At 60.1% G+C, this 12,951-nt stretch overlaps 1 protein-coding gene across 1 annotated transcript; it reads right to left on the reverse strand.

Moving 5' to 3' along the window:
- Positions 1-547: 547 nt before the first annotated feature.
- On the reverse strand, positions 548-12,264 carry TOMM40 (translocase of outer mitochondrial membrane 40). The gene is made up of 10 exons (XM_037819887.1): positions 12,114-12,264; positions 11,744-12,023; positions 10,986-11,053; positions 10,413-10,505; positions 9,487-9,588; positions 9,294-9,399; positions 3,591-3,713; positions 3,370-3,446; positions 3,155-3,257; positions 548-2,240 (listed from the first exon to the last, which is right to left on the reverse strand). The coding sequence occupies exons 2-10, from the start codon at positions 12,015-12,017 to the stop codon at positions 2,101-2,103; spliced, it is 1,086 nt and encodes a 361-aa protein (XP_037675815.1). The 5' UTR covers positions 12,018-12,023; positions 12,114-12,264; the 3' UTR covers positions 548-2,100.
- Between the last annotated feature and the right edge of the window lie 687 nt (positions 12,265-12,951).

Raw genomic sequence — 12,951 nt, forward strand, 5'->3', positions numbered from 1 at the left:
CCCCCAGGGCCAGGGAGGGCTGGGCCAACCCCAGTCACGAGGTGGGCTGTTCTCTCCCCCATCCCACCCCCGCAGGGCGGAGGAAGGAAGTGGGACGTGGATGAGCTCCTGTGCCCCCATCCCAACCCCCACAGAGACGCGACACCTCACCCAGTGACCCACGCGCTCTTTCATTCGGGGTGGTGGTGAGGCTGGGCATGGAAGGGGACAGAGCAGGCTGCACTCTGAAGCACCCCTTCCCTGTGGATGGATGAATACAATTTTGGGGAAGGGGCTGGTGGGGCTTGGATTTCTGGACCTGAGGGAGCAGCTGGAAGGCTGGGGTCTTGGACTCTTTGGTGTGAGGGGGGAGGAAGCTGGGACTGTGAAACGGGATGGGAGGGGTGGGCTGGGACAGCGTGAGGCAACTGCTGAAAGCCGAGGCTGGGCGAGTGACACCTGGAGTCTTATCCCGGCTCCAGCTCTCTGCTGTGACCCAGGCACGTGGGCACCTCTCTGCGCCCCTGCCCCCTTCTGTGACCCGAGAAGCCAGCACTTCTCACCAGCACTGACGCCGTCCTCAGGGCCCACAGGGGCAGTGCTGCCTGGCTGGGGCCGTGGACTCTGCTCCCAAACTGCCGGGCTCGGGTCCTGGCCGTGCGGTTGCCAGCTCTGTGACCTTGGGCAAATGACGTGGCTTCTTTGGGCATCAGTTCCTTCATCCCTGAAACCGGGAAATCGGCACCATCTTTTGGTGAGACGAGAAGCTAATGGCAGCCCTGGGAACAGTCCCTGGCATATAGCAGGTGCCACACCAGGGCTTCCTGCCAGGGCCGCCCCCTCGCTGGCAGCCCTGTTATGTAAAACAGGTTTCCCAGGCCAGGAGCCCCGGGCTCCGAGGGGAGGCCGCCGGGGGCGCCGCACGGAACTGCGGGCCTGGGGTTCCCTCCCAGTCTGAGGGGTGGAGACGCTGGATTCTGCGGGGTCCCAGGAAGGGAGCCCCAAGGCTGGGCCGGGCCCGAGGGCACTGGCAGGGAGGTGGCTTCTCGGGAGTAACTAGGGGCCACCCTGCCAGCAGCCTCCCTCTCCCAGACCCCATGGGATGGGCAGTCAGTTCCCGTGTGGGGGACCCGGGGCGGGGAGCTGGCAGTTAACCTCAGGTCAATGTTGGCAAAACCCTGCCCACCCCGCCTCTTTCATGACCCCAAGTTCAGGCCTCCAGCCCTGGCCAAGGCCCGGAAGGGGTCCCTTTGTAATTCTAAAGCACTTCCGGTCGCTGGAATCCTTTGTGAAACTTCTATGGGAAAAAACCCCAAACACCATCATTTCTTGCTTTCTGGAATCTGGAGAGACCCTGAGGTCCTGGCCTCTTTGCCCAACTTAGAGGCACCAACACGCCTGTTGAGGGACAAAGCCTCCCCCAGCCACTAGACAGGCCAGGCTGGGTGAGGGACCCCGAGGGCCCCCCTCCCGGTGCGGGGAGGCCCGAGAAGTCGGCCGCAGGCAGGCTCCTGGCGAACGCAGCCGCCGAGGGTGAACCAAGTGCCGGGCGCTCCTGCAGCCCCCTCTGCTGGCAGGCCTTGGGACAGCCGGGCATGGCCGCAGGGTCCCCAGACACACACGCAGGAAAGCTGAGGCCCCCCGACCTTGCTTTTTTTTTCCGTGTATATTTTTTGTTGTTTTTTTCTTTTTTCTGTAAAACGTCCCAGTTTTTCCATAACTTATAAACATGATTCATACGAGGGGTTGGTGGGAAACGGGTGGGGACGGACTGCCAGGGATGGGGAAGCTCCTCTTCTTGCTGCCCCCACGGGACGGGCCCTGGGCCCTTTGGGGGGGGTGGGGACACCCCGACACTCCTCCCTGAGGTTGTCTGGCCACCTCTGCCCCTGGTGCTCAGAATCCCGAGTTCCCCTCGGATCCAGTCTCCCTGGGGCCCAGGCCCACTGGGCACACTGCCCCTGGGGCTCAGGATCCTGAAGCGCCCCAGAATCCCCTCCTCAGCTGCTGGGGTGATGGGGCCCCTCCTTTCCTCTGCCTCCCCTGGCCCCCGAGGAGGGAGGGAAGGAAGGGGAGGGGGTCCGAAGGAGGAAGGGCGTGGAAGGCAGGGCCAGGAGGGGCTCAGCCGATGGTGAGGCCAAAGCCGCACTGGAACTTGTTCTTGCGGTGATTCAGGAAGGCCCCGAGCGCCAGGGTCAGGGGCAGGGGCGGGAGCTTCTTCTCCAGCGTGGCACCCACGATCCAGTTGCTGTCCACGGAGCCTGTGGCAGGGAGAGCCGGGGTGAGAGGGGCGCTGCTTCCCGCTCGTGCCTTTGTAGTCGCGTTCCAGGCCACCGCAGGCACCAGACCAACGCCACACGTGCCACCTGAAGCTGCTTCACCCACCCTGAGCTCTCTTTACCCCTGGATGCAGCTGACGCACCCCCCTTCCTCTTGGGGGCTTAGCTCAGTGACCCCCTCCAGGCACCCTGCCCCCCACTTCCACTGGGAGCCCCGTGAGGCCGCAAGATGGTCAGGGCAGTGTCCCTGGCACTGCCCAGTTCAGGGCTGAGCACAGTGCAGGTGTCCAGTGAGCATCTGTGGGAGGAATGATGGAGCTTTCTTCCAGGGACTGAGCGCCAGGGAGGCAGAGGTGTTGACCATCTAACGGAGGGAGTTCAAACCCGGGCCATGACACCAAGCTGGGTCCAGAGGGAGGGTCCAGGGGCAGGTAGGAAAGGCCGAGTTCAGAAGCAATGAAATCGCTGGGCCTCCTCGCCACCTTGACCCTTGGCTGATGGAATGAGCCCTTCCATATGGTTTTTACCCACCCAAGATGGGAGAACCACTGGGGTTCTGAGGAGAAAGAATTAAGAGATGGCCAGGGGTGACAGCCTGGGTCGGATGCTCTCCAGGTTGCCTTCCACTCACGAAATCAACCCAGAGGGCCGTGTGCACAGGGGGCGGGAGGGGGGGCGCAGCAGGTGCTCGGCCCCAGGCCCCGCCCAGACCCGGCCATCAGCTGCTCCAGGGGCAGGGCCCAGGCACCTACCTTCTTAACTAGCATTGCTGGATAATTGGGAAGCTCACAAAAGTTTCAGAACACTGTCCCACATCCTCTCCTTGGGCCTACACACCCACTCAGAGCTGGGTCATCTCTTGCCCATTTTCCATGAAGGGAAACTGAGGCCTGTACCTTTGAAGAGGAGGTTCGCCTTGGGCAGGTCCAGCTGGTACCCGAAAGAGACGCTAGTGTCCTGCATCCTTGTGCTGGCCTCAAACTCCACGCCCACTTGCAACTGGAGGGCCCAGGGAAACACAGAGTTAACTTCCCGACTGGACCCAGGCGCAGCCCCTGGCAATCGAGCCTTGGACACCAGGCCCCCGGCAGCCGGTCCCGGGCCAACCCACCTGGTCGCTGGCTTTGTGGTAGTATGTTGCATGCATGCCAGCCTGGCCCAGTGTTACCGTCGCCAGCCAGTTGTTCACTGGAAGACAGCAGGGTGGGGGTGGGGTGGGGGTGGGTTACCAAGGGGACTTGGGAGTCTGGGCGTCCAGTCCCCTCCCCCTACCTCAGACCCAGGAGTCCAGGCCCCCCAGCTCCCAACTCCTGCCCTTGGGCCCAGGCTCACATGTGTACTTCCCAGCTAGAGACATGACGGTGCCCTCCTCCCCAGGCCGCCGGTGGTAGACCAGCTCTCCACCCAGGGCCAGACACGGCGTGATGCTCTGGAGGTAATGGGCCACAAGGATTCCTGTGGGAGAGATGGCAGGGCGTGACCTGGGCATGCCGGGCAGTTTCCAGCCAGCCAGCCAGCCAGGCATCTGGGGAGGTGCCTTCCCTCCTCTGGCCAGGAAGCCTTCCAGCTTGCCCTGTTGGAAGGCTCAGGCCTGTCCTTGGCTGTATACCCCTGCTCCTACTCTGCGGCCCAGAATTCTGCCTCCCAGGGGCCCTGTGGTGTGTGCACAAGCCCGTGAGGCCGGTAGTCCTGCCCCACCTTTTACAGAGGAGGTCGTGGAGGCCAAGGGAGGGGCCCAGAGGCTGGGCCTGTCCACCCCCTGAAGCCCAGGCTCTGAGCCACTCCACCACTGCCAGAGGCAGGAGAGCAGAGGCAACACATCCTGGGTTCAAAATGCAGCCCCACCAGTGGCCAGCCGGGTGACTGCAGGCCACCGGGTCACTTCTCCACCTGGGGTTAAGGGGACGACCGCTTTGGGATGTGATGGAAGTTAACTGAGTGAGCACCCGCCTGCTGAGCAGAACATGCCAGGCATGTGGCAGGGGCTCGGCTAGCAGAATTCCTTGCTACTCTGAAGTCAGAGTCTGGGCCCCGCTGTACCCAGTAGTCAGGACGGCTCAGGCCTCCGTGGGCACCTGCTGAACAAGTGAATCTCCCTCCACCACTGGGCTGAATCACTTAAGCCCAAGGACTCAGCTGGATTTGTTTCTGTGCCTTTGGAGCCCAGAAGAAAGTAGCTCCCACAAATGCCATCAAAGGGGGAACTGGGGAGGAAGAGTGGGAGACGGAATGGGGAGAAAAAAGGCGGCACACAGAGAGACAGGGAAACCGAGTCAGCAACGGAGATGAAGGAGAGGCCAGCGGAGGAAAGAGGAAGGTGGACGGGGAGGGCGGCAGGGGTGGAGCAGGAGGGAAGCACGGGAGCCAAGGGAAGCTGCGGCCAGACAGAGGAAACCAGAAGCCCCTCGGGGGGACCTGGCAGGGGGGCTGGGTGGGCTGGCAGCCCCCAGAGTGGGCCAGGAAGGGCTGAGGGTCCATAGCCCGGGCCCTGGCAGGGTTTCCTGGGTGGCTGGGACTGGGGGTGTGTGGGAGCTGGCCCCTAGGGTTCACGAGTGCCAACTGTGCACATTTCTTCCCCCAACAAGTAAATGATACAAATGAGTCCCCGCCCCTACCCCAAGAGCCAGTTGTTAAACAGTTACTAACACGCTGCTTGTTAGGATTATTCCTTTCAGTCAACTGAGGGGGAAACTGAGGCCTATGGAAGCTAAAGTAGCTGTCAAAAGTCATGCAAAGAGGCAAGGACTTAAACGTGGAGCCTGGCCTGTCGGCTCTGGTAACTACAGGGCTGTGGGCCGCGAGACCTTTGCCATCTCCAACGTCCCTCCAACCACCCTCCTCTCTATCTCCTGATCACTCTTCACCCTCTCCAAACGCCTCACACACAGCCAACAGAGGATCCTTGCTAAAGCAAACCTGCCCCTGCCCCTCCATGTTCTGAACCTGCCATGGCTCCCCAGTGCTCTAAGACAACCCTGGCTCCTCACAGCAGACACAAGGCCCCACATGGCCTGGCCCCAGCTTCAAGGTGGAGCCCCCTCCTTGGCACACACACTGCCCCTCCTGCTGGCCGAATCCTTCCTGCTGCTCAACTGGGTCCACTAAACATTTGTAGCTAGTGACTTCCTGCATCTACTTCTTCCTAGCACTGCCCTGGCCTGAGCCACCATCACAGCGGACCACTGCGCTGCCTGCTTCCACCCAGTCCCCCACACGCCCGAGTCCCCTCGCTCGCCCCCCACGCCCGTCTCTGCTCCAGCTGCCCTGCACTTCTGCCCTTCTCCAGCAGCACAAGTGCACTCCTGAGGGGACGGGCGGACCCCTGAGCTGCCACCGCCGCAAGCCCCTGCTCACGCTTCCCACCTCAGGGGCCTTTCCTGACCATCGCACTGAGAACCCCCAGGCCCAGGATGCCACCCCCATACCCCCTTACACTGCAGTTATCTATGTCAATCTCCTCCACGGGAATGTTAGCTCCACCAGAGCAGGGGACAACTGTGTGCCTCAGGGGACACTTGGTGATGTCATGTGCATGTGCTGCTGGCATTAGTGGGGCCAAAGACAGGCCCCACAAGTCTCCGACCCCCAGTGGCCACTGTGCCAAGGCTGAGAAAGCCCGGGCTCACCGCACCTGCAGTTCTAGCACTTGCAAGGGGCCTGGCAGCTCACAGCTGCTCAGTAAGTACATGTTCCGTGAGCAAAGAACTCGCAAGCAGCCAGGAAGGACCCCGTGAATTTAAAACCCATGGGAAGGAAAGGAAGTGAGTCAGAGGTCTGAGACGAGCCTCGGGCAAGGGGCAGAGACTGGCTGACCCAGAGAAGGAGTCTGTCCCTCTTCTACCTCCTGGGCCAGGGACCAGGGGACTGGGGAACTGGAAGGAGCCGGGGCAGAAGCAGCAGAGGCCGCTTTGGGCTGCCACGTCCCAGCCTCTGCCCTCTTGGGCTCCAATCAGGACTCCCTGGGGCAGGCATGGTGGGCACCCAGGGCAGTCACGCACGTGGGAGACGCACTGGACAGAAGGTGGCTCCTTGTGCCAGCTGGGCAGAACTTTGTCCTTGCTTGACCACACCATGCTTTCCGGGCCTCCGTCCACACGGTGGCCTCTTCCTGAACTGCCGTTCTCTTCGCCCTCCCTCTGACTGACACCCCCTTGGTCCAGGTGCCATCAGTTTAGAGAAGCTGTCCCTGTCACTACAGGCGGGACAGAGTCCTGTAATAAGCTCTCACAGTCGTCAACTCTTTCTGAGCAGAACTGCTCACTACGGGAGTAACTTCGTGGTCAAGGATCTCTTTAAAAGCCCGCGCCCCCCTCAGTGGCCTGGGAGCCCCACGGGGGCAGGAGGGCAGCCTGGGTGCTGCTGGGTGTCCCGGCACGGCCTTGCTCAGGGCCTGCCTGGCATGAACCAGGAGGAGCAGAGGCTGTGGGGAAGGAGCCTGGATGACGCGGGCTCTTGGGCTAGGCCCCGGTTCTAATTCCAGCCATGCAGTCCTGGGTGAATGCCTTCACCCCAGGCCTCACTCTTCTGTAAAATGGGGATGTAAAAACACCAATAGCCCCTGCCCCTTGCACAGGATGTGCCCTCTCTACATGTCGGGCTTTGCACTCAAGACCGAAGACATGCTGACCCTTTCACCTGTGAGATGGCCACAGTTAACATGCCTGCATGCCAGGGAAACTGAGGCCCAGGGAGTGGAGCCGCTCGCCTGAGGTCCTGGAACTGGCTGGAGGTGGAGCCGCCTGGCCCCAGCACCTGAGCTGCCGGGTGAGTTATGTGAGCACTTAGCACAGGCCTGGGAGGGAAGAGACACCTGTAAGAACTGAGAACATCAACAGTGGCCGTGGGCTGCAGGGCACGGGGCCCCGGAGGCCAGCCTTGGGGCACTCACAAGGAGGAGATGGCCCAGGCCTGCCAAGCTGAGGCAATCGAAGCAGGGTGCCCGTGCCGCAGGAAGAGCCCCTGGAGTCTGACTTGCCACGTGGCCTTGAGGCAGTTGTTTTCCTCTCTGGGCCTTGGTTTCCTCCTCTGTAAGAGGGGCAATGGCAGCAGCTACCTCCCAGGCTGCTGAGAAGACTCCTCGAGCTGTCTTCCTCACTGCTGTACGCCCAGGGCCTGGAATGACTGCATGGAGGAGATGATGCAGCCAAGGGGCCTAGGGCCTGACGGAGAGGGCGAGATCAAAAGCGGAGCCTGCCTTAGCGACGCCACCTCCTTCGTGAAGTGAGTCTTTTCTGAGCACCCAGGGTTCCCGCCACAGTTCCAGGCACTGGGCACACAGTGGGAGCAAGACAGGCAGCTCCCTGCCTGTCCTCCAAGGGCCAACATCCTAGTTGGGGAGCAAGGTGACAAAGAGCAAGATGACTTCAGAGGCAAATGCTACAAAGACTAGGGGGCAGGGTGATGCGATATAGTGCAAGGGTGTGCATTGCTTTCACCTTCTTTCTGTGAGGATGACACGCGAGCTGAAAGCAAAACTGGAAGAACTCAGCCAGGGTAAGACCAGAGGGAAGAGTTTAAATTAACAGGGACAGCATGTGAAAAGGTCCTGGGGTAGAAAAAAGCTTCAGGGTTTCCAGAAAGCTCCTGGGGCCCAACTGTAGTGACTGTGTGATAGAAGAATGGGTGATGCCATCAGGGGTCAGCAGGGGACAGAAAATGCCTCAGTTGGCCCCCAAAAGGTGACACCTCCTCTGAGAAGTCTCCCTGGACTCCTCCAGGCAGACATGATCACTGACCGTGGGCTAGGACTCCCATGGCAGCCCAGACAGACACGGACCGGACCTGGGAACCAGCAACTCCACCCTTCCAGTCATTTGAGCCAAAACCTTTGAAGTCTCCCCACCCACCCTCCTTACCCCACATCCAATCCAGCAGCAAATCCCACTGGCTTCGCCTTTAAACTATATCCAGAATCCCACCTCCTCGCCCTTGACTTCCCCTATAACAGAATCCCTGGTAATCTGCTCTGCACATGGCCACATGTTAGAATCGCAGACCATGTCCTTCCCTTGCTTGAAACCCTCCAGAGGTCCCAGACTCCCTCAGAGGAAAGGCCAGAGCTCCACAAAGCCCTCTGTGAGGTGGCCTCGGCCCCTCCCTCCTCCTCCACGGTCCTCGAACACACCGGGCGCTGTCCTGCCTCAGGGCCTTTGCGTGTGCTGTTCCCACAGGCTGAAAAGCCTTTCCCCACATTAGCTGCTTGGCTCCCTCCCTCCCCTCCTTCAGTCTTTGTTCAAATGTCCCATCTCAGTGAGGTCTTCTCTGAGAACTCGACCCTCTTTCCCTCTCTTCCTGATTTTTCTCTGCAGCCCCCATCACCTGACAACTGCTATTTGTGTGCTGGTATACTCTCTGTCTACCTCACTGGAATGGAAGCTTCCAGAGGGCAGAGACTTAATTCTCCTTGTTTACTGCCATACTCTCAGGGCCTAGGATAGATACACTACATACTCGATAAATGTTTATTAGATGACTCTTGAGAAAGCAAAGGCAGACAGGCACAAGCAGAAAAGGGAACCGAGAGAGAGAGACCAGAAGTACAGACATTAGTCAGACAGTCCCTGCCGCCACCCACCCCAAAGAGAATTTTCCGAGTCAGCCCCCATCCCAGGCCTCCGCTGCATGTGGAGCTGGGGCCACCCTGTGACCTGTCCTGTGCTCCAAAGTAACCCCAGAGCCCCAGCAGTGAGAGTAAGAGCAGCTGGTGTTTACCCGGCACCTGCTACATGCCATTCCAAGGTTTTCACATGTGAATGCACATAACGCACCCGACAACCCTAGGCAGTGGCCCAATCTCACAGATGGGGAAACTGAGGCCTGGAGATGTGAAGGAACCTGCCTGAAGTCAGTTAAGACAGAGGGGGAGCTGGGGTTGAACCTGCACTCTTACCCGCTACGCTGCCCGACATGTCAAAGTCACTCTTGCCCTTGGCCATTCCTTAGGTGGCGGGAATGGAGGCCACAGAAGGGACCGGACTGGCCAGGAAAGCTCGGGCGAGGGCTTTGTGACCACCCTCCGAGAACCACAGCTCTTACCTGAGCCCACCAGGACGTCCGGGTTTCCCAGGGTGATGGCCGCCGTGAAGTCGGAGCCCCGGTACTCCCCGTCCACCTGCCAGTTCACAAACTTCGACTGCTGGGTCTGTGGGGGCAAAGGAGAGCGTGAGGGTGGCCTGGTGCTCGGGGTGGCTGGGGAGCTGGGCAGTCGTCGGCTTGATCTGCCACTCACCTGGAGGGCCACCTTGGACCTGAGGCCGGGGCCCAGTTGGTGAATGACCTGGGCATTGAGGCTGCCGCTGTTGTCCATGTCCCCCACCAGCACGGGGAAGGCCTGTGGGGCAGAGGGCAAGGGTTGGAGGTCAGGGCCCAGCATTCTGGAAGTACCTGAATGACAGGCCTAGCTGAGAAGCCAAGGGTCAGAAAGCCTCTGAATGAGGGCCCCTCCTCCAGGAAGCCCTCCCTGACCACGTGGTTGGGGTGAGTCTCCCCCATCTAGTCTCCCACAGCTTTTAGGTTCCCCACCCCAGCCCTGCCCACTCTGAACTGTTACTTTCTGAGGATAGGTCTGTCCCCACACTGGACTGTGAGCCTCAGGAGGGCAGGGCATAGAATAGGGGCACAATGAAGGTTTGCTGGATGAACGAATGTGAAGGAGAAAATTTAGGATACTACAGACAGGGCCCTAATTCAGTCTCCCGTGCTCTCTTGCTTTGTTGTGCCCCAGCCTCCTTCCAGGCCTCTAATTTTGCCACCCGACCCCCCCAAATCCAGCCTTCACAAAACAGCTTGAGGGATACTTCTAAAATATAAAACCATAAATCTAACCATGTTTTTCCCTTGTGCAAATCTTCTCACAGCCCCTGGTGCCCTCTAGAGAAGTGTAAATGCCTAGTTGAGCATTCAAAGCCTGCATGATCTACAGCCTGGCCCAGCTCACTCTGAGTCATCAGCCAGGCCAGAGCTGGCCACAGAGGGCCTCTGCTGGGTGAAGGAGCTCCGTATGTTTCGGTGAGCCTCGGAGAGACACAGTCCCCACTGCCCAACGCCTCAGCTCTACCAGCAGCTCTGACCTTCTCCTGAGAAATCTTTTTAGCCTGGTATTTGGTTACATATTTGTTAAAAGATACAATGGATGAACGACAAAAGGAACCTCACCTCTGTGGGACTCAGCTGCTTTGTCCCCACGTATGTGACGCCGAAGTGGTAGTTGGATTCCCCGATTGTGCTGAGAGCTACTGTGTGGTTCACCTGGGAGAAAAGGGAGGGCTGGGGGATGAGACGGTCCCCCCACCCCACCCCACCCCACCCACACACGAGAGCTCCCCTTCAGCCTGTGTGGGGAATACTTGACAGTATGACTGCCCAAATCAAAGGAGGGCAAAAGTGGTGGTGGTGGGTTCCTTGGGTTGGGCGGGAGATGGAGACTAAGAAGCTCACTGGGCTAGATTAGAGACTTAGACTCAGAGAAAGGATGTGCTGGGGGTGGGCATACATAGCTGTCACTTCAGTTGTCTGGATGTTGGGGGCTAGATTGGGGTGGGAGATCTCTGGGTTCCATGTCCCCAAGCCCCACCGCTGCCGCCCCCACTGGGCAATCTGCCTGCACTGTACCTAAGTCTTTTCAAGCACCAAGGAGGCCCAGCCCTTTAGGGGAGAGTAAAGGGGCTGTATGGGAAGATGCAGGGGAATGGCTGGGCATTGGAAGGTGAGGGCACCAGGAAGGCTCACCTGGAAGTGGTTACTCAACCCTTTGTTGACTGTGAGTTTGACGCCCTCCATCTGAATGGGAAACAGTTCTGAAGGAGAGAAATGCTGTCACACTCCACCCTACACCCACACCAGCTCTCACCCCTTCCTTCCAAGCACCCCCCAAACAGAATTCACAAAGTACACCACTCATAAAGAGACAGTACAGTGGAGCAGACAGGGCCAGAGTCTTTGCCTACATCCAAATGCCAGTGCTACCACCTGTGTGACATTAAACAAGTCACTTATCTCTCTGCATGTCAAGCCCCTTATCTATAAGATGGGGATGGGGATGTTGCAAGAACTTCAGAATTAACAGAGAGAGAATGCTTAGAACGGTGCTCCGTAAGTCTCCACCTTTATTACTATAGGGGTGATTCCAAGCCAGGATCCAGGCGCTTTGGGTTCCACCCCACCATGTCACCGTGCTGACACCGTGACCTTGGGCCTCAGTTCCCTCGCCGACCCAGGTGGTGGCTGGCTCGGATGATCCCCACGGCTCCTGGGGTTCCGAAGACTTTTTTCTACTAATACAGCATTCCACCCGCAGGTTCCACCATTTGAGCTTATCGTTTGCAGCCCCATATCCAAAGTTCCACTGTTCAATCCCAACGTCAACTCCTAACACTCTGTTAATAGTGACTCCAATAGTCCATGCCAATTCCCAAGGTCCCCGATGTTTTTCGCCTTTCCTTCAGATCCGGGCCATCAGCCTCCCGCCGGGGCCCCTCACTCCTCACCCTTGCACTTCCGGTGACACTCCTCGAACGTGCCCGGGTTGGGCAGGCAGCCGCAGGCCCCACCGTCCGCGCCCCTAGCACCGCTGGCGGCGGCAGCCCCGGGGGTCCGTTCCGCACCTCGACCCGCGCCCGCCCCGGCGCCCAGGCCTCCCCCGAGCGGCGGCAGCGTGAAGCCCGGCGGCGACGGCGGAGGCGGCGGCAGCCCCACGAGGGCGGGTGACGGCGGCGGCGGCGGCCCTGCAGGCGGCGAGCTGGCGGCCAACACGTTTCCCATGGTCGCCTGCGGGGTGAGAGGTCAGAGGTCAGGGCCCGCGCGGCCCGGTCCCCACCCCCAGCCAACGCCCGCCCTGCTGCGGGCCCCGGTTCTCACTGGCGGCGGCGGCGCCTGCTCCCGGCCTGGGCTCCGCTCTCACCCCGTGCGCCAGGCGCAACCGAACCCGCTGCCGCCGCCGCCGCCACGGTCGCCCCGCCCCACCCAGCCTATTGGTTCAGGGCGTCTTGGGGTCTGCCCACTAGCCTCAGGGCCCAGCCACGCTATTGGAGTCCCGTAATGAGAGTCCAACCCTCCTCTTTCGAACGTTCTTTTCTATCGGTCCGCTGTCGCAGACAAGTGACAGCGCTTCCCATTGGCTCGCGGTACCCGTGCTTATTGGCTCCTGAGGCCGCGGTTTCCAGCCCTCGCCCTCCATTGGTCTGCACCGCGCACTTTGCACCGCCCATGCCACGCCCACTGGCGCGGAGCCTCCTCCCCTTTTCTGTAGGCCTCTTTCCCTTTCGACTCCGCCCCGCGGCAAGGTTGCGGTGATGATTGGTCGGCCTTAACTGTTGTAGCGTTCTGATTGGCTCCGGTGTGCACAGGGGGCCGACCTCTGTCTCGTATCAGTCTGATCCCCGCATTGGCTAACGCACCAGGGTCAGAGGACGTGGGTAAAGATGCGTTGCACGGCAAGAGGCTGCTAGGCAGCAAGGTCAGGTCTTGCGTCCCACCAGGCACCGCGGCAGAGGGGCTGCCCTCAGGTCCAGAGTCGCCGACCGAAGACCGGAAGTGCTGTCCCTTCCCATAATGCTTCGGGAGAATTCTAGCCGGCTACCTTGTGAACCCTTCTCTGGTCCTCGTTACCCACAATTCTCCGTCACCTATTAACGCAACAGCTGCCTTAGACCCACCCCTTTTGTTACCCAGCATGCCTTGTACCCGCGGGTCACTG

Source organism: Choloepus didactylus, chromosome 27, assembly GCF_015220235.1.
Source record: "Choloepus didactylus isolate mChoDid1 chromosome 27, mChoDid1.pri, whole genome shotgun sequence".
Taxonomy (NCBI): Eukaryota; Metazoa; Chordata; class Mammalia; order Pilosa; family Megalonychidae; genus Choloepus; species Choloepus didactylus.